The sequence below is a fragment of the Dioscorea cayenensis genome, chromosome 11 (genome assembly GCF_009730915.1).
Source record: "Dioscorea cayenensis subsp. rotundata cultivar TDr96_F1 chromosome 11, TDr96_F1_v2_PseudoChromosome.rev07_lg8_w22 25.fasta, whole genome shotgun sequence".
Classification (NCBI taxonomy): Eukaryota; Viridiplantae; Streptophyta; class Magnoliopsida; order Dioscoreales; family Dioscoreaceae; genus Dioscorea; species Dioscorea cayenensis.
The window spans coordinates 18,651,818-18,672,725 of NC_052481.1; the positions used below are offsets into that span (position 1 = coordinate 18,651,818).

The 20,908-nt window shown below is 31.9% G+C and overlaps 2 protein-coding genes and 1 pseudogene across 2 annotated transcripts; all 3 read right to left on the minus strand.

The window, feature by feature from the left end:
• Nucleotides 1-1,374: 1,374 nt before the first annotated feature.
• On the minus strand, nucleotides 1,375-7,700 carry LOC120272017 (pleiotropic drug resistance protein 3-like). Its single transcript, XM_039278721.1, has 24 exons — nucleotides 7,340-7,700; nucleotides 7,131-7,254; nucleotides 6,941-7,026; nucleotides 6,753-6,837; nucleotides 6,516-6,675; nucleotides 6,346-6,422; nucleotides 6,223-6,276; nucleotides 6,050-6,140; nucleotides 5,635-5,936; nucleotides 5,284-5,565; nucleotides 4,901-5,214; nucleotides 4,668-4,828; nucleotides 4,484-4,587; nucleotides 4,260-4,413; nucleotides 4,066-4,182; nucleotides 3,916-3,989; nucleotides 3,512-3,844; nucleotides 3,143-3,433; nucleotides 2,972-3,055; nucleotides 2,716-2,849; nucleotides 2,384-2,611; nucleotides 2,121-2,292; nucleotides 1,755-2,009; nucleotides 1,375-1,641 (listed from the first exon to the last, which is right to left on the minus strand). Exons 4-24 carry the CDS (start codon nucleotides 6,834-6,836, stop codon nucleotides 1,375-1,377), a joined length of 3,738 nt encoding a protein of 1,245 aa, XP_039134655.1. The 5' UTR covers nucleotide 6,837; nucleotides 6,941-7,026; nucleotides 7,131-7,254; nucleotides 7,340-7,700.
• LOC120271688 (pleiotropic drug resistance protein 3-like) lies at nucleotides 6,937-7,716 on the minus strand. The gene is made up of 3 exons (XM_039278368.1): nucleotides 7,340-7,716; nucleotides 7,131-7,254; nucleotides 6,937-7,026 (listed from the first exon to the last, which is right to left on the minus strand). Exons 1-3 carry the CDS (start codon nucleotides 7,714-7,716, stop codon nucleotides 6,937-6,939), a joined length of 591 nt encoding a protein of 196 aa, XP_039134302.1.
• Nucleotides 7,717-15,691: 7,975 nt separating this feature from the next.
• On the minus strand, nucleotides 15,692-19,091 carry LOC120271689 (annotated as a pseudogene).
• Nucleotides 19,092-20,908: the final 1,817 nt, after the last annotated feature.

The following is a 20,908-nucleotide window of genomic DNA, read 5'->3' on the forward strand; positions in this document are numbered from 1 at the left end:
TCGTGTCTATGTCTAACATTTTTGTGTTATATTCCTATTTTAACACGATACGATTAAATATGTTTACACGAATTGCCACTCCTAAATTTAAAAACACAATTCAAAAATAAATAAACAGATAATGTAGTTCTAAGGGAAAAACAATATTTTTTTAATAATTTAAATCTAATCTTAGATAAAATAAATAAAATAGGCAATGGGGATGCTTAATTGTTTTTTTAATTTTTTTTATTTGCTTAGTGTGCTTTGATATTGATACACAAAACAAATCAAATAAGTCACATGGTCTGTGTGAAAAGAGGTGTATTTTTCAAATTCAAAAGAGGTGTATTTTTCAAATTCAAAAGTGAGTGGCAGGAGAGTTTTCTGACTCTGGCTCTATTTAGTTCTTAAAAATCTTTTGGGTATGCATGTGGTATAACTTTCGTTGCCCCCTGTAACATTTAACTGCCGGATTAATAAATTTTTAGATTATACATTACTGTAATTGTCTATTTTTTTTATAACATTTAAAAAATGGCACTTATCACTTTTATTAAAATAAAAGGCAAAAACAAAATAAGATGCTAGGACCTCGTAAAAACTAGAGATTTTATTTTAATGAGTACTTTTACATGGACAAAGATATAAACTCAAAATTATTTATTTAAATGATCAAAACTTCCACTAATTAAACCAACCGGGTTATTAGGTTTGTTCTTTTCCAAACTTGTGTATTTGTGACTACCCAACCAATAAAAAAGATTCCAACTATTAACAATGCTTTCACTATAAATGCAAGAGATCTCTGATAGTCAATGAGAAACTATTTAGTTCATCCATTGCATATAACCCATTAATATGTGGTTTATCTTTTTGTTTTGGAAAAAATAAAAAATAAAAAAGAAGTATTACTAGAGCAACAACACATTTGTTACCAAAATGTTTAAAAGGCTAATAAAAAGGGGAAACCAAATGTTTGCAAAGTTGAATCCACAATATTTTCAATTATAACGGAGCTGTAGCTGTATATATCAAGGGATTTGAAAGATTTGATAATTACAACACAGAATACAATCTGATTTGATATGAGTAAAGCTCATAATTCAGTTGACAACATGCTTCAGAGAATCTTATATATAAACTTTAATCCTAAATATACTTGATAAAATTCATTATAAATAAATACTTTGTGCTGAAGATGTTCATCCTCCTTTTCTTTTTCTTGATTTCTTATTCTATTCTATTACAGTATCTTATGATATACATACATACATACATGCATACATGTATACACGTATATATATATATACATGCATACATGTATACACGTATATACATACATACATACATACATATATATATATATATATATATATATATATATATATATATTCACCTCCTCTGAAAATTCAACTTGCCAATAAAATAAGCAAAAAGTAAAGCATACAAAAGAGGGAAAACCATAAGCATAGCAGCAACCAAACCAAGCCTATCATGGTGAAATCCAAAGTAATCTCTCAGAAACTGGGCAACTGGTTTGGTCTCTCCAAACACTGTGATCTTTTTTTCAATGTCTCCATACTGAGAAGTAAAGAGACCATTCAATGTCCAAGACATTGGCATGATGTAGTAAAACCAAATCCACCACTTTGGAATATGCTGTTCATATGAAACAATTTCATTGCTTCTAGTTAGTTATTCATAACTAACTTATACTCTTCTTTTTAAGCTTAATAAAGAAGGAGAAAAATTAAATAAATAAATAGACTTACCGGCCCGGGTATTAGGAAGCCGGAGAATAGATTGAGGTTTTGGTAGAAGAAGGATGACATAATGGAAGCCACTTGAACATTTGGGGTCAATGAAACAAGAAGCATTCCCAGATAGATAAAGCTGAGCAATGAGCAAAACATGGTGTAAAAGAACCATAAGAATTTGCTAGCTGACCAATAGTAGCCAATTGCCGGGTATGCGATTATCATGAAGATTAGTACTTGGATGAAAACATAAGGTATCTCAATGATGACCTGAAAATGCAGCAATTTTCGTATTCAGTATGATTTACTACAAAGATAAAGTGCAGAGTTTAGAGACCAATATTGCATTTAATCCATTATTTTTCAGTATCACGGCGATACCTGAGCAAGTGAATATGCCCATGAAGAATACATTCCGGCAAATTTTTCTCTGTAAAGAACAGCGCGCTCAGTTATTACAAACGGTATGACTGATGAGCAGTTGTTTATACCGGTGAAGATTGTTGATGCATACATCGAGCCAAGCATGTTGAATAAATTTTGCTGGTTATCCCTTTCAAATAAACAAAAGGAAAGGGACAGTTAACAAGTGAATTGGAGTTGAAACTGTGCTATAAAAGCTACTTATGAAGTAATTAACTTACAGAGTTTTTCCATGTTTCCAAAACAACACTGCAAATACCACTGATGCAAAGAACATATATGTGGTTCGAACCAAATTATAGGAAGGACTTCTCCAGTAGGACAAGTATTGCTTCCATAGACAAGCTTTGAATTGTCCCCAGCTGTTTTGGGGAAACCGTGTCGGAAAATGCAAATCTTTTGAACCTGGTGGTGGCATACTCAACTGTTTAACCAGTTCTTTGTTGTCACTAGTGCAGCAGAAAAAAAAATCATAACTCATAAGAGATTATTGCAAATGAATAAGCAGTAAATCTCGCATTGCAGAAAAAATTAGTGCACTTTCTAAACTCACTTGTACAGATTTGATTCTCTATATATCTGCGCGAAGTCTATGCCGAATTGTGCCTCAACAGATGAAGAGGTCACTTCCAGCATCCATGTTGCCGGGTTATAATTATCTCTGATTTTTGGAACTCCAGAAATACGCTGTCAAAGATCATTTAAAAAAAGAAAAATCTGAATTAATATAGTCTGGTATAAATATTTTACCTTCTTTTGCTCAAATTAGAATGACAGACAATAATGAGTAAGTCTATAAGAATACTTGCCTCAAAATATTCGATTACTTTGCTTGAATGCTGACCAAGTGGTCCAGAATAGATTAGTTCACCTCCCCTTTTCATTAGAATTAGCTGCAATACAAACAAAACATTAATAGTTTTAGTAATAACCAATCTAATGTTTCCCGGCCTATCTTCTTATATGAAAATAAAATTAACCTCGTCAAATGCCTCAAATATATCAATGCTTGGCTGATGAATGGTACAAACAACTGTTCTTCCAGTTTCAGCTACATTTTTCACAGCACGCATGACGATTGCAGCTGCTCTAGCATCAAGGCCTGAAGTCGGTTCGTCCATAAATATAATGGAAGGATTAGCAACTAGCTCGACAGCAATTGTTAGTCGCTTTCTTTGCTCGGTAGAGAGGCCATTAACCCCAGCTATTCCAACTAGCGCGTCTTTGATGCCATCAAGCTCAATTGTTTCAAGAACTTCATTAACAAATTCCTGCAGTTAAAATAGAAACAATGTGTCAACAATATCAACATAAATAGTAAAGAATTTTCGGCTCTGGATATAACATACAGATCTTGTCTTTGAATCAATTTCATGTGGTAGACGAAGCCAAGCGGAATAAATAACAGATTCTTCGACAGTAATTTGAGGAGAATGAATGTCAGTCTGTTCACAGTAACCTGAAATCCTCGCAAATGTTTCTTGTGTTTTCGGATATCCTCCGATTCTAATGTCTCCTTCAATTACTCCACCTGTTTTCCTTCCAGCAAGAACATCCAGAAGTGTAGTTTTACCTGCTCCACTGACACCCATCAACACCGAAAGAATGCCAGGCTGAAATGCTCCAGTTATATTGTGCAACAACTGAAGCTTCTTATCTGTATATCCTTGTTCTCTCATTTCCTGTTCGAATAAAAAGAGCCAGTTACTGCTATAATACATCTAGTAATTGTTCTACATTATAAAAGTTTTACCAATGGTGCATCGACAAAATATTGAACATCCTGAAATGTTACTGCTAGTGGTTGGAAAGGCAAGACCATCCTCCCTGCAATATCCAAAGTAGGATCTATTAACATTCAATTGGAATGCATCATAGTGAAAAACAGAAAAAGGATACTCACCGATTCTTTTAGTCTCTTGCTTGCTATTCTTCAGCTCTATAGTTTTATGAAGACCATCTAATCCACTTATCTGAGAAAGCTTCTCCCGAGAAATAATAGCACGAGACATTCCGACAGCTGAACTTCTTCTATAAACATAATTAGTTGAGAGCAAAGATGAAATTACATAGTTTCAATTCAGTGGAAAAACTTACGTCTTTTGAAAGTTAATGCTAGAGTAAATCCCACATTCAAAAGCAAAGAGTATCCTAACAAGGCTCCAATTGATATCCAATAAAAGTAGCTCTTGAAGTCTAATCCACGGCTTGTTAGAACTTCGTCACCGATCGTTGTGTTTGTGCCTGAGATCTGCATAACCAAATAGTTATATCACTTATTAAGAACAAAAGAAGGTTCATCTGATGAATATGAATGTCACCTTTTGCCATCTCGGTGCGAGAAACTCATTCACCGTCAATCCTATTTCGGTATATGTCAAGGGAGAGACCCAAAATCCCCATTTCAACCAACTTGGTATGGATGCTGAAGTTAGTAAACAAGTTAAGTACATGAATTCTATTGTCTAAATCAAAATCAAAACTGAAAAACTAGTACACACTTACGTCGTGGAAGAATAAATCCACCAAATATTAAGATCACTAGCAAACATAATGTACCACCAACTGTCGAAGCAACTGTTGTTTGGAAACATGCTGCTATAAATCGGAATAAGGATAGAGACATTTGATGAACAAGAAATAGGAGGAGAAATTGCCGAAAGAACCTGAATATATGCAATTTCTGTTAGATTATTACCAAGTGTTATCTTCTCCAAAATGCATATGTATATACATACCTTGAAGCTTCGGGACTATAGCCGATGACATAGTATGTCAGTGATGTCCATATCAAAGACTCAATCAATGATATCGGTATTTTTAAGATGGTAGCTGGGATTGCATATGCCCATGCTGGATAGAAAAAGAAGTCTCTTTGTTTGTAGAAAACTGGAAGTCTAGACACTGTCATTGCTAGCTCTGGAAATCCATTCACCATTAGTAACAGAAGCGCAAAAAACAGAGAACCCATGTAGTAGTTAGCATGAACAATATCAACTCCCATACGAGTTCGCAGATATACAGTCATAGTAATCATAGCCGCAATCGAGAGCTGAAAGATAACCCAAAAAAGAATTAGTCTTGTTTTTAAAGAGGAATTTTTTTATTTTTATGCGTATACCTGAGTAGTTTTGAATACATAGACAAATGAATTCCTCTTCATTAGAAGCAATTCTCTGGCCATACAAGCTCGAAATAGTTCCCATTTCGGTAGAGAATATTGACTGAATGAAAGAGCATGTTTATGGCATTGCGATTTATCGTATGGTTTCAAGAGCTCTTCATCCAACTTAATTCCAATGTGAAATGCTTTAAATTGTTGGCAGAATTGATCTACTGAAACATAAGCATAGTTTTCTTGTGCACGATACCAGTACTGTTCTTGATCCTTCCTTGACATTACCTATACATTATAGAAAAAAAAATCATTAAAACAAGGTAGTATTCAATATGCTTGGTTTGCCAGTTTTACCTCCTGGAGAAAATCAGCTGCACCTTTCCTCTCTGGGCATTTGAACCCACATTCTTCGAAGAATAAGAGGATTTGACTGCGAGGTCCCTGGTATACAATCTTCCCCTCGGCCATTAATATAATGTCATCGAAAAGATCATAAGTTTCAGGTGCTGGCTGGAGAAGCGAAACCACGACGGTGGATTCGGTAATGTGAGCCAACTGTTGGAGACAAGTGACAATTTGGAATGTTGTCGAGCTATCTAATCCTGTAGATATTTCATCCATGAACAGAGCTTTTGTCGGCCCTACTATCATCTCTCCTGAACATTAAAGAGAATTATAGCTCTGATACCATATTCAGAACAAAAACACAATACAACCATATAAATTAACAATGTAATATCGATACATAAAGAAGAGATTTTGATTTTACCGGTAGTTAGTCTTTTTTTCTGACCACCCGAGATGCCTCTCCTCATTGCATCGCCTACCATTATATCTGCACAGATATCCATTCCCATGATCTGATATACAAAAACAAGGAATAATTATTAAGAGGTTACATGAGAAGCTAATATTTCCTCAATTCACTTTGACATAAATCACCTTTAACACATAATCTGTCTGAATACTCCTATCTAATCCCTCCACCGAGATTGCCTACACAACCACAAAACACAAGAACAGATATGAACACTAAGGTCATTGTTGTAGAAACTCATGATTTACCTTCATATATGTGTCAATCTCCGGTTCGGGGATGATTCCAGCTTCCTTCTCTCGTCTACTGACTTCCTTCATAATTTCTGTGAATTTTATTCATTTAATTTGATTAGAAATTCATTCAGATAATTTCTTGATAACTAGAAACTAAGCAATTGTATATGATATAGAGTTACCTGCCCGGCTACCAACACCTTGAAATTGAGCCGAAAAGTCTAGTATCTCCCTCACAGTCATTTCAGGAATGTGCATGTCATTCTGGCTTATATATGCACTTGTTTTCTCAGGAACAAACTCTTCTAATTTGAAGCCATTGTATGAGACTTCTCCATTAACCTGCAGGAATTTCAGAAATTTCATTACTTTGTTCTTAATATATTTAAAACAAACAGCTAAAAAATAGGCCCTAAAACCTTGAGAGATTTGTCTAGTTTCCCGGAAAGTGCAAGAAAGAAAGTAGTTTTTCCACATCCTGGAGGTCCAAGTAATAGAGTCATTCTGCAATAACAAAATATAATTTGTGATTGAAAATCTGTCACACTGCTTCTGCAAATAAGAAACATGTCAATGAAACAGTAAAAAAAAAAAATTAGGCTCTTACCTTGAAGGTCTGATGATGCCACTAACATTTTTAATGATTGTAATCTTTGCTTCTTCATGCTTTAAACCTGCAAACCTTGAAAACCCCTGAGCCAACAATGTTTAAACAAGTGAACAAATGACCAATTTGTGAAGCAATAAACATCGGAAAAAAAAAAAAGCCGAAAAAAGACAGTAATCAATCTACTCACAGAGAAACTGGCTTTGGCTGCATTCCATAAAGTTGGTAGAGGCTTTCCTTGAACAACTTGACATTCAGCTTCCACATTAAGATTATTAAAACGCACTTCAATTGTAGGAAGTTTCACATCAACTCTGCAGAAATACTTTGAACAAGATGATACACAAAACATATATACATGCATTCATTTTTCTTTCAATACTTTGAACAGAAATTTACCTGTCAATTCTCTCTTTCTGTTTCTGCAACAACTTGAGATTATCATTCTCAATGTGTTTGATAAGACTCTCAATGAACAATCTCCTCTCTGCTGCTCCAAATTTAGTAACATCAATCAACCTTTTACCTTTACCTTTACCATTACCATTACCACTCTCATAATCAAACAGTGATGTTCTTAGCCTTCTGAAAGTTGGCAACCTCTCAATTGCAGCCCACTGTAACTCCTTCTCATCATCATTCTCTTCTCTAAAAGAACCATTAATGCTTGAACTTCTCTCAGAGAAGGAACCAGGGAGTTGAAAAGACAACCTTCTACTACTTCTTCTTCCTATCTCTTCCAACTGAGCTTGAGCTTGAGCTTGAGATTGAGCCATTAATTGTTCAACAACACTCAATGATCATGGAACTTTGGAACTAGCTAGTTAATTAACCATTCTTATAAAATTCACTTGAGCATTGATGATGAATGCCATTGCATCATTACATTTGACATGTTTTTATTATTTGATTTAGAGAATAATTGAAAATGACTTTTTTTGTTTTTTTTTGCCACAATGTGTGATTTGGTTTGCTTTTTATTGCTTCAGATTATTTTTATCAATTGTTTTTCTTTTAATGGTGTTTGGATTGATTGCAAACTAAGACAAGAAAAACTAATTGTGTCTTTTTATAATAAATAAATAATAAATAATGGTGGTTGACTAAAGGTTGCACGTCCCCATAGTTTTGCTTGAGAAGCATGTTACTGCATTCATTGTTATCAAATTAAAATAATAATCTGGTTTGAAGTTTATTGCTCAAATTAAACATTTATTTCCCATTTGTTGTTTTATACTTTTATAGCAAATTTTCAGCTCCAACCTGTGGCTTAAAAGACACACTGTAATTTTAAGGTTAAATTTAGTACCAAATAATTCCAAGGTCCAAGCTATAATGATAGTTTTTTTTTTAATAAAAAAAAAAGACAAATCACTCCTCTCAACTATTTATCTTATGATGCGAGGAGTCAAAAACCAAAGGAAAAAATGTGAACTATAAATTAAAAAAACTTAATTAACAAAATTTTTATTACTAAAAATTTTAAAATAAAATAATAAGCATAATATTTTAAAATATAAAATAAAAACACTGTTAAATTAATAAAGAATAATAGAGAAATATATTTAATATATTAAAATCTTGTTCAAAAATATATAAATATATTGAAGATCCATTTCTTAGCTCACAACAACTCTACGTGTCCACATGTAAGACACGATGCACATTAATAAAATTGCTCTAAAATCTCCACCTCCACATGACACCATCTTATTATGAAAATATTAAATAAATTCATGCATCATCAATTCATCAAATTTGAAGAAAAAAAAACTTTATCTCTAAAGTTTTACAAAAGAAATTCTTTATTTTTTTATTTTTTTAATATATATATATATATATATGTTAATTTGTAGTTTATGAAATGCATCAATTGTTAGGGTTTAGCACATAACATCATGCTTCTTTTACCTTCATTGAATATCCAAAAGAATCAATATCATTATCATCCAAACTATATAACTTTTTATATATTTTTTTAATAAATTAATTTATTTATTTTTTTCAGCTGAATAAACTTTTAATGCCAACCAAGCCTCTCACCTTTCACACACGACGTCAAGGGATACTCACCCGTCGCTTTGGTCATTAATTTCTCATCCATTATTGTTGTGGGAGAGAGTTAATCTCTCGATCTCTTACTCAACAGGGAAGGGAATGTGAAAGTGATCAAAATACTAAAATTAGTAAAATATTATATATTTACCAAAGTTTGAGTTTTATTTATTTTAAAATTTTAAAATATATATAATTTAAATTAAAAAACAATTATTTTATCAAAATTATAAATCTTAAATTAATTTTTTTTTATTTTAATTTATCTATTGAATTGTAGGTTTGTTATTGGGCTTTTAATAGATTTAACATATCAAACTTAGAAAAAAAAAAAAAAAAAGCTTTCATAATAAACAAACTATAGTTAATAATTTTTTTATATATTTTTTAAAATAATTATTTATTATTTATTATATCAACATAATTATAGTTTAGTTGAACCTGTCAAAGGAGTTAAACTCATTAATATTATGCAAGGCATTAAAAAGACTAGTTTCAAATATAACATTAGTTTTGCCTGAGTCTTTGTTTAGGACATGGTTTTATTGATGGCATCATGCATGACGATATAAAATGCAGAGTTAATTAGACCGTTAGTATATTGTTTTAATTTATTTTAGTTAGCAATCTTAATCCAATGTAGCTTGTAGCCTAAGTTAGATTGATATTTTTCTTGCTCTATTAGGTTTGTATAATGTCCATGATACAATTACTTGTATTTTTTTTTCTTGCATATATATATATATATTGGGGGATGAAATCCTTTGTTAGATAAATAAAATTTATAAAAAAATGAAAAAAACAAAAATCATTAATAAATCTAAATCTTCAAAAAAAAAATAATAATATTGAAAATAATATTTTAGAACTATATGATATTATTTTACTACAAAGGTCTAATAAGTTATTAATAATTTTATAGAATTTTAATGATATTGTTTTTGTTTCTTTCTCCGTATCATCTATCCATCTTTAGTGGATTTTTTTTTTGTATTTGTACAACCCAATTATGGTCCCTTGTCATTTCTGTTAATTTTCTTGTACTTTCTTTTCTTTATGTACTCTTTTTTTTTATTTATAATAAAATTATGATTTATTTATTTTTTAAAAATATTAGTAAGTCAAAATAAAAAAATAAGTTGCACGTACTAATATTAGTTTATCAATTTAATTTTATTTATGCCAAAAAATTATAATTTTCTCTACCACCCTCAAATACAAATATTCTGAGTTTGACGGTAAGCAAGGAAATTTAATGAGATTAAAAATTGTAATTGATTTAACTTTGAGTGTTTTATTTGCATACCATTATGAAAATAATAATTTACTTAAAATTCACTTGCTCAATTTGATAAAAATAATATTTATTTATACATTTTTACAAACCATTTTTATTTGTTTATATATATATATATATATATATCTGGTCAAAACAATTAAAAATCAGTAAAAAAAATATTATTACTTTCCCTTTTTTTTAATATGAAAAGAGAGAAAAATATCACTATACATTTTTATGAAAATTATAATAATTTATATACACATACATTGATAAATGAATTTATTAATAATTTCTCATTTTACAGAGAGTACGAAAGCAATTTTTTCTTTTAACTTGTTGTCTAATTTAATGACAAGACAAAAGTCTAACAATGCCAATGATAGAATTAAGAGCATGATGTTAAAATAATACTAATTTAGCATCAAAGTCCATGCTGCTCATCTCATCAGTGATTCAAGAGAATGAATACGTACTAATGTGGAATATAAGAGCCTTATAATAAATAAATACTATTGAGAATTGCATGAGAATTCAAGTGATAAAGGGTCTAATTATGTTGAATGTTAGAACAATGAGAAAATCATGCAGCGTAAAGTCAAGTTACTTGTGAAAGATGGTTATCATGTCTCACAATTCTCTTGTATTGATCACATGGCAAAGTATGTGGAGGATGTTGTTAATAATTTTAAAATAAAGAAATAGATGTGAGAAAGACCATATCTGCCCGTATCTATATATTAAGAAAAAAACAGTATTATTTAATTAAATAAAAATAGATATACTATGTTTATAATAGAAGAGCTAGTATTTCACTTTGTTTTCAAATCAATTGTTGAGAGTCTTGTTATATATATATATAAAAAAAAAGAACCAAAAGGCAAATTTATTAGAAAAATTAATTATAGAGCAAGCAACAAACAACACACATATGTACAGAAGAAGACATGGCTAGAAAAAATAAGAGAATAGAAAAAACTCTGAAAAAAAATAACTACAAAATCAAATTAAAAAACAAAACCAGCCGTAGAAAACAATTTCATGAATCATTACGGGAAATCTCAACCGAAATGATATAAAGTCAAAGTGTGTGTTTTGTTTCTTGGTTTAGACTGTTGCAATTTGAACTTGAAAAACTTGTGATTTTTCCCCCAAATAATTTAATAATTTTAACAATTTTTAATCATCAAAAATCAAAGTGAGACTTTAAGAAAATTATAAAGTTTATATAAAACATAATAAAATGTGAGAGACTAAATGAACCAAATTTGGAAATAAAAACAAACTTTTACTTTTTCTATAATAATCAAATCAATAACAATATAAGTTTTTTTTATTGAATCAGGACTCATTCCAAAATTAGCTCTTGCACAAAAAAATAAATAAATAAATAAATAAATAAATAAATAAAAATAAAAATAAAAAATTTGAACCACCAACAAGAAACATTGACAAAAATTGTTTTTCTCGTGAGATTTACGATTAGAGTTATGAAGATTTTTTTTTTCTCTCTTTACAATTAGAATTATGAAAAAAAAAATTTCTCTCTTACATTATAATCTACAAAAAAAAATTCTTGCATTATAGTCTATGGCACCTAATTTTTAAATTTTTTATATAAAGTGTTCATATCATGCTGAGAAAATAGGTTCGAATTTCAATTCTCATATAATAAAGGCACAAATTGTTAAGATAGTAACTATATGTCAGTGAATACCCTAACACTTGATTTGTTTAGGTTTCGTTAAAAAAAAATTTGTATTTGATTATAAATTAAATATTTGAATCTCTTATTTATGATTTACTTCTCCTCTATGTTACCAATTGTCGTACATAATGAATCCCATTCTACCCGTAGACATTTCTCACGTCCAAACGCTACCTTTCATTGTTGTTTGCAATTGTCGTAAATATTATTGTTTATAGTGAGTTGGAAGACTTTTCTTTTCATACATTTAATTATATATCCTCCAGGGGAAGTGCTAATATATATTTTAAGAAACAAATTAAATTGAATGTACACTGAAGATCATACAAACAATTGTACTTTGATCACCATCAAACTTCACCTGCCAAGAAAGGTGAGCTTAATTACGGCAACCAAACATGACATTTGCACAAAGGTTAAAACCTTCACATATTTACTAAACAAAATTTTATGTGCCATAATAAAGACACAAGTAATTAAAAAAAAAATCATTTGATTATTATCCTATCAATTGTCCTTGATGGATCATCAACTTCCTTTTGGAAATATAGATGGATGAAAGGTTGTATCCCTAAAGTTATATGGCCAAATATCTTCACTACTTCCGTGACACCGTCTCTGGCTTAGTCTTTGATATTTTTTTATCAAATTTTTGTCTCCTACGCTTCCATCTAAAGATATCCTACCTTATAATTTTACTACTCTTATTGATTCTATCTTTATTGACCCACGTGTCAACGAGGATTCTAAAAGTCTAGAGATGAAATTTTTTCTATTAAATCTATTTATCATGTTTTTATTAAAGATGAGCTCCAATGCCAATAAAAATGGTGGTGTGGATAGAGATGGCAATTTGCACCCTACCCGACGGGTATACCCGTATCTGTACCCGGTCAAAGAGGGTATTATCTTCTTTGACCGAGTGCACTGCGGTAAAGGGTATACCCGATTAATTTTTGAGCGGATGCCGGGTCGAGTGAGGGTATGCCCTCACCCTACCCTGCACTCTTACCCTTATCCATACTCACGTTGAAGAGTGCAGGGTGAAAACCCGTACCTGTACCCTTACCCTCTCATATATATATATATATATAATTTTTTATTAAACTAAACATTTACTCACAATTTACTCAATAACTATTTTTCATGATGATTAATTTGAAAAATAATACTTCAAATTTTCTCTTAATATATTATTTTTAAATTTTTATTTAATTTCTATATTTATATTTGATAATATTATCAAAATTGAATTTTAGATATATATTAAGAATCATAATTAAATTAAAAAATAAACAAATATAAAAAATAATGTTATAATAATTTATTCTATAAATTATAAGAACATCCTGAAAAATAAGATACTAATAAAAAATCAATTGGATATAACTTATGAGAATTACTTATAATGTTTTTTATATTCAAAATCTTACTAGATATTTATAAAATTGAAGCTATATAAAATATAAATAATAGATATATGAAAAATTTTAAACAAAAACCAAGATGGTTAAACATGAACAAAACAAAAGGTAGAGTTACCATTGAGTTCTAAATAGACGTCATTTTTATGTGATTATATAATTTAAGATAAACAAATATATATCAACTTGTAATTTTGTATTTATGGACATGTGTTTAAAGATTGTAATATAATGTATAATTAATTTATTTTTATTATTATTTAAATTTAGTTCGATAATTTGAACAACGGGTAAGCGGGTAAGGGTAAGGGTATGATTTTTTTTACCCTGAAGGGTACGGGTAAGGGTACGAGTATCGGGTAGGGGTTACGGATATGGGTAAAGGTTTTGGCATACCCTACCCATACCCTACCCATTGCCATTCCTAGGTGTGGAGTTCATGCTTTTATAAAGTTAACATTTTTTAATTGGTTTGCCTAGGTCGACAACAAAATCATAAATTTAGACAATCTAGCTAGAAAAGGATACAATAACACTCACTACAACATGTGTATTCTGTGATGCGATAAGGGAAACAGTTGATCATATGCTCATGCATTGCCCTTTTGCCTCCTAAATTCATAATCACTTTGGCCACATTCTTGGAGTCCCCAGGTCCCGACCTTTGTCAACAAAGTTTGGACAACTTGGAGGTTCAATTTAGAGTCTAAATGTTTGGGCTTTTGTGTGTTCCTTGTTTAGATTATTTTTTAGAATATTCAATTAGAAAAAAATAATCACAATTTAATAACTGATTTCTTCAGCCTCCTTCCATTCTAATTAAAATTATTTACCATATAACTCTTCTTTATTTATTTGCGACTCTAAATCATAAGAGATTTAAACTAGAAAAGGTCTATGGTAACCATCAACAGCAACTTAGATTTTTTATGCTCATCTTCAAATATGAGCCAGTCTATTTTGCATGGCAATGCAACTATTTAGGATGGATAAACCCTTTTAACAATTTTTTTTTTAAAAAGGCTTTTAACAATTATTTCTTCAGAGGCCTTTTTTTTTAGTGGTTTTTTAGTTCCCTCTTCCTGTTGGGCCACCCCGCATTCTAGGGTGATCCTTCCCTTTTTCAATATAACTTCTGTTTTTTTTAAACCTAACTTTTCTCTTAAATATTTTTTTTTCTTTCCAATATATTTTGTTGTTTATTCACCTCTTCAAAAATAAAAATAAAATAAAAAAAATAAAAAGTAAGAAATAAAAAATAGAACTTTCTCTATCAAATCCTTTTACAACTTCTTAATCAATGGAGGACTTCGCAATCAACTCTATCCCAAATTCTGGAAAACTAAATCCCCTAGCAAAATCACCTTATTCTGTTGTCTTGCCTAGGATAACAAAATTCTAACACTCTAGAATCTATTCAAAAAAGGTTGCAATCCTTATGCCACTGACACATGTATTCTATTGCACAATAATACAAAAACAGTGGACCCCCTTTTTTTAGACTATATCTTTGCTGTTCGCATTTGGTCTTTTTTCAAATATTTATGTGATTATGAAACTTTACCTTCCTCAGTCTCAAATATCTGGACCAATTGGATACCCTCTTTAAATCCCATACTCAGAAATCTTTGGGACTTCTGCTCCAAAGCCATCCTCTGGAATATTTGGCTGGAACGCAATAATCGTATTTTTAACCAAATAGGTTCACCTCTTTATACTACACTATTTAAAACTGCTAATATGGCTTTATCTTGGATTTCTGCAAATTCAGACTCACACCAACAAGAAGCTTCAGACGTTACTCAGAAGATCAAGCGTTCCTTAAATTTGTTGAGTTCCAGATCCACTGACTACACCTGCGAGTTGGCGCCCAACTTGACTCAAGAGTAATCCGCTTCTTTCGTCCATGAGCAGACCTGTGCCTTCTGATGGCTGACTTCGCTGGCTCCAGTTTCTTCCTATCTTTCCTTCTTCTTTGTTATTTTGTTTTCTATGTTCCCTGTTCTCCGCATCCCTGGTGAGAATAACAGTTTCCTATTTCGTTTATTTTGTTTGTAGACTTTTTTTTACTGTACTTTATTTTTTCTTGTTTCTTTCCTTTTTTTTTAATAAATTTATGATTTATCCATTTATTAAAAATAAATAAATAAATAAAAACCAAGTCAGTTATTTTGGACGCAGTATAACAGAAAAAAAAAAAAAATTGTACGTTTCTTGTTATTATTACCTGTAGGTACTAACCCATAAAAATAATAACCTTTTTAATGTTCAAGTTTGAACCAAAATGCACAGCAATAAAAGTGGAAAATTATGACTCTAAAACTGCTTTATATGTACCTCTCATAAAGTGAATGCAAACACTTTGTCAACTCTCATCCCATCAATCAAAACTGTCAACATATAATCACTTACAAGTTGACCAAGTGCATGGTAATCGATCAGAGGTCAAAGAAGCCATCTGGCGTAGATTTACATCAACAGGCAGCATTCTGTACTCAATTTCAAGCTCTCTTAAAACTTTAATCATCTCCTGAACCACTAGTTCTCTCCTTGCCCACCTCTCACCCATGTTTTGGTAATTAATCCTGTGCCTTAACCAAATGGATATCTTCAGCCTGTTCATATCATCCACATCTTTAAGTACTACTGAAGGATTTGGGTACCAATGTTCCTTCTATCCTCAATAAACCTGTATTCAATTGGTGTGTCAAATTAACTCATTTGGTCAGACTTAATTTCAATATGATGTTATAAATAAAGTCTCACCTTATGATTCTTTCTTTCATGACAGCAAGCTTTTCCATTGGAGTTGCAACATGGACACAGAAATCAATTGAGTCTCCCATGTCTGGACTTCTATAAATGTTGCTGATTGGTAATGTAGCAAGCACACTATTTGGATATGATATCTTCTGATTGTCAAATCTCAGAAAAATAGTTGTAAGGATATTCATCTCTTCCACAATCATCTGAAATTTGCATTGTTATGTTTCAATGAGTCATGGACTTAATTTTGTTAGTATGAGAGTGAAAAGGTTGAGAATGTTTCGGGTTTACCTGAACTCCTTCCACCTCACAGCGGTCGCCGACGTCGAAGGGATGCATGACAAATAAGAAAATGATAGCTTCAAAAATCATCTTCAAAGTGTTACCGAAAATAAATGCCACGACAACTAGTTGAGAGCAGATGAAAACCAAAAATGGGTTGTTGCCAAGCCTAAAATAAGAAGCCATATAGCAAAACACAATAATGCCAACAATTATGTTGACCATCTGGTGAAAGCTTGTTTACCGCTGTTTTTAGTATCATTTAGTGTTAAAGATAGGGGCTCTCCGTTCTCTAAAAAGCATTTATCTGCATGGAAAGGAGAACGAAAAATGTTTTTGAAACTTAAAAATCTTACTAGAAATAAAAAATTTAATGAACACAAGAATGCATAACATGACAAGGGAGAGACTCATTACCACCCAGTTCTTGAGGGACTTCTTGCTAACTCTGTCATGTTCCCGGGATCCTTCAAAGAGAGTAATAGTTTTCAGTGCTTCATCTTCCTTCAGAAAACGCATCAAATCCACCAAGTAAATGTACCTAGAAGAAAGTAAAAACATGCCAACAATATAATAAGCAGAAGTTATAATTTACTTAATTAGTTACTACACTGAATGCTAGAAAATGATGAAAAAGAAAACAAAAATGAGAATAAATAACATCTTTACTTCTAATATATCAAGTGATTAATCCAATTCTCTGGAAAAATAAAAATGTATCGACTAAATACATATATATCTCTGCTGATACCTGGGTAACATGCCATCTGATCCCTATTCCAGTTAACATAGAGTTGCAGGCCTTTGAATTTCTCATGGACAGATAGAAATCTCAAATAAATTAAATAAAAGAGCATGTGCTGTCTGGCCCATATAATTGTTAGACATATAATTATAAGGATAACAATGCCACCTGAGTGAGAAAGGATGTTGCTTGCAACAAAATGATTCTGGTTTCTAATATGGAGTGATAGTTGCCGGGGCATATTACAAAATTAGCTTGCCATTAGTTTAAACTTGCTAGAAAACTTGGAATTTCCTATGATTGGAACTGAGGTAAAAAGTAACCTAAGATTATTAAATTCAACTATCAAGTTCAATTTATCTATGAAAAGTTTCAATTGTACTAGATCAAATAAAAACTAATAGTCAACTAGAACCAATAGAAGAAACAGAGTATAACCAAAATATTAACATTTATGAGCCAATCAATTCAAGACTAAATCCAAAAATCATGTTAAAGCCAATTCAGCTAAAGAATATATCAGCATTTAATTTAGAGAATAATAATATACAATTCAGGGAGTCAATAAGAGAAGTGAGAAGTCGAAGAAAAAAATTCAACCATTTTGCAAAATCATTAAACTAAATATATATATATATATATATATAATTCCATATACTTACAATGAAATGAATGCAAACTCAAGAGAATTGGAAATAAAAAGAAAGGAGAGCTCACATTGATCCAGGTTTTGCCACATTATTGAAAATCCTTTTAGCAGCAGCTTTAGCCTCAAATTCATTTCGTATCTCTTTCTCAGACTCATTTTCATCTCCTGCTTCAAATATCCTCTCATCAAGAGTGGAAAGAGACCCATATCGAACAACCTTCATCAATCTCTTCATGCTCAAGCTGAAAGCATTCTTCTGATTAAGCTTATGCAAGTGATCAATCTAATCCCTTCCTCTTCCTTCTTACCATTGCCATCCTTTCCTACAAACATCTGCAGAGAACTTCACACTCTTAAAGCGTCCATTTTGAAGTTTCTGTTCACAACTTCAGATGCTGAATCTCAATGACAGGAGGCCCAGAGAGCGTCTCAATGACATACTGATTGAACAGGACTCTTGAATCCGATCAAAATAGGTACTCACATGGAAAGAGATGCAAGAACTTTGACAAGAAGGGTTTTGGCAAGGCGAAACAGAGTGGCAACAAAGGCAGAGGAGAACCTTGGTGATGTACGAGAGGCTTAGAATCCGGCCGGCGTTCCAAAGCACCATCGAAGATGGAAATGCGAGCGAGGAGGACGAGGCCGAGCCAGAGGCAGTTTTGGACGGCATGGCGAAGGCCGTAGACGAAGTACAGCACCCGGCGACGGAGGAGAAAGTTGCGTTCCATGAGGGAGGACGACGATGCGAACGGCCCAGCCAGAACGAGGCGGCCGCACGCTGGGGCAAACTAGGAGCGCCCATTTCCAGAGGTGGAGACCCCAGAGCTTAATGCGTTGGAGGAGATGGATCGAGAGCAAGAGAGGAAAGTGAGGATCAAGAAAGAGGCTGATCCATTGGAGGATCTTCAAGGGTTTGGGATTCCAGCGAGAGGAGGACACGCCGGGAGATGTCGTCGTCGAGGAATGGGTCTTCGTCGTCGTCGTTTGTGGTCAGCGGGGAGTGGGAGATTTCGTCGGAGAAGCGGCAGCGGGTTTTGAGGCGGTGGAGGGTGGAGGGAGCGGCGGCGGAAGGAGGCGGCGCTGTGATGGGGTTTTGCATTGGGTTGGTGTTGTTGTTGTCTTTCAAGAACGCGTATGTTGGATCTCGACTGTGGTTCCCGTCGGAGGTGGTGGAGGTGGCAGCAGCGACGATGACGGCGGAGGTCTCGGCGATTGACGACGAAAGTACTTTGTTGTCCATGGTGGAGGAATGGAAACGAAGGGTTTTAGAGGTTCGGTTGGATTTTGATGCATATGTATATATATATATATATATATATATGGTTGGGATAGTGACAGTCATAATTATTATTATTATTATTATTATTATTATTTTGGTGTTTTTTAATCGGTTAAAATATCAAGATTTAATTTTCAGTATATATCTCTATAATTGATTTATTTTTGGTTTTTAATCGTTTTAATATTTTTAAGTCTGATTAAATCGTCGTATTTGGTCGGGGTTGAATTGGATTACTCTACTCTTGCGATTTCTGATTTCTATAAATCTGGCCTAGCTACAGTAAATATGAGGGATTTGATTGTCGCACAAAAATATTACGCAAAAGGACAGTATATGATTCAGGGGACATCCTATATAGCAATTAAAGCAAAATATTAAAATGATGCATACATTTTGCGTTTTGTCTTTGTCGAGTCATAATATAAAATCCAGATGCTTTTGGTTTTCGTGTTGAGCAGGTTTTAAAGTACGTGGCGTTTGGATCTGCAGAGATGAAGACACGTCAAAGTGGTATGGGGGACCGAAATAGATGGAAAAATTACAAATATAAAGACTAAAAGGATTCATCAGCTAAAAAATAAAAATATATAAATCTGTAGGGAGATTTTTATATTAGAAAGGCGGAAAGAGCTAACGCACAAAATAGAAGTACTGTTTGGTATTTTAGTTTTTAAATTTATGTGAATAATATATGAGAATAAAGAAATTATAAACAAATTAATAAATAAAATTTAGGGGTTTGTAAGCCATTTGAGAGAAAGTCCAGTGTTACCCGTTTCACTATCATGATTTATGATGGAATAAAATTTAAAAATATTTAATTAAATAGAAAAATTAATGTGTTTCTATGCGGCAGATATGAATAATTGTATAACAATAATTAAGAAATTTCAAGGAAAACAAAGTAAACGGGTTGGTGGTGATCATGGACACCGAGGATTATAGATAAAAATATAAAACTAATTGATAAATAAAATAATACTAATTTATCATATAATATAAATTTAAACGCAGGTTCATTTTTGTTTCGATAATTATAAGCCAATGGGTAATTATTCAATATATATTATTTTCATCAAATAATAAAGATTTGTGAATAACAAATTTCATACTACATAACCGAAGAATTTGTGTATCACTACTATAATAAAATTCAAACTCGAGTATTTTTAATCTAGACACTTTTAATATTACTGTGGTATGAGCTTTACGTTCAAATTTCATTCTCGTGACTGATGAACTAATTAAATTTTAATTAATAACAATTGGAGTAGGTACACTTTCTGAGACAGATGAGGGATGCTGTGTCTGATGTGTCTGATTGATGAGGAGAGAAAGAATAAGGGACACATCTGTCAGAGATATAAAAAGAAAACAAAAGGACGGATGGTGATGATTTGTGACATGTTAGGATTTAGAATTAGTAGTATTGAAGGAATAATATCATTTTGGTGGCAACGTGTATGTGTGAGATTGAGGGGACTTATGCATGGCACTGTTTGAGGCTTCTAGCTATGCAGTAGTAGTATGTGTACGTAAGAATCCAGCTATACTAGTAGTAGTTAATGCATTTTGCTCTTTGTATTTTAATAATATTAAACATGGTCTATGTCGTTTCCGCACTATATTACTAAGACGTCATACATAATGTAGATACATTATTTATTTTATGTCTACTCACGCTTTTCCTCTTTTTGTTTGATAAAGCTGTATATATATATATATATATATATATGTATGTGTCACCACACCTTATCAACAGCAATACGTAACCC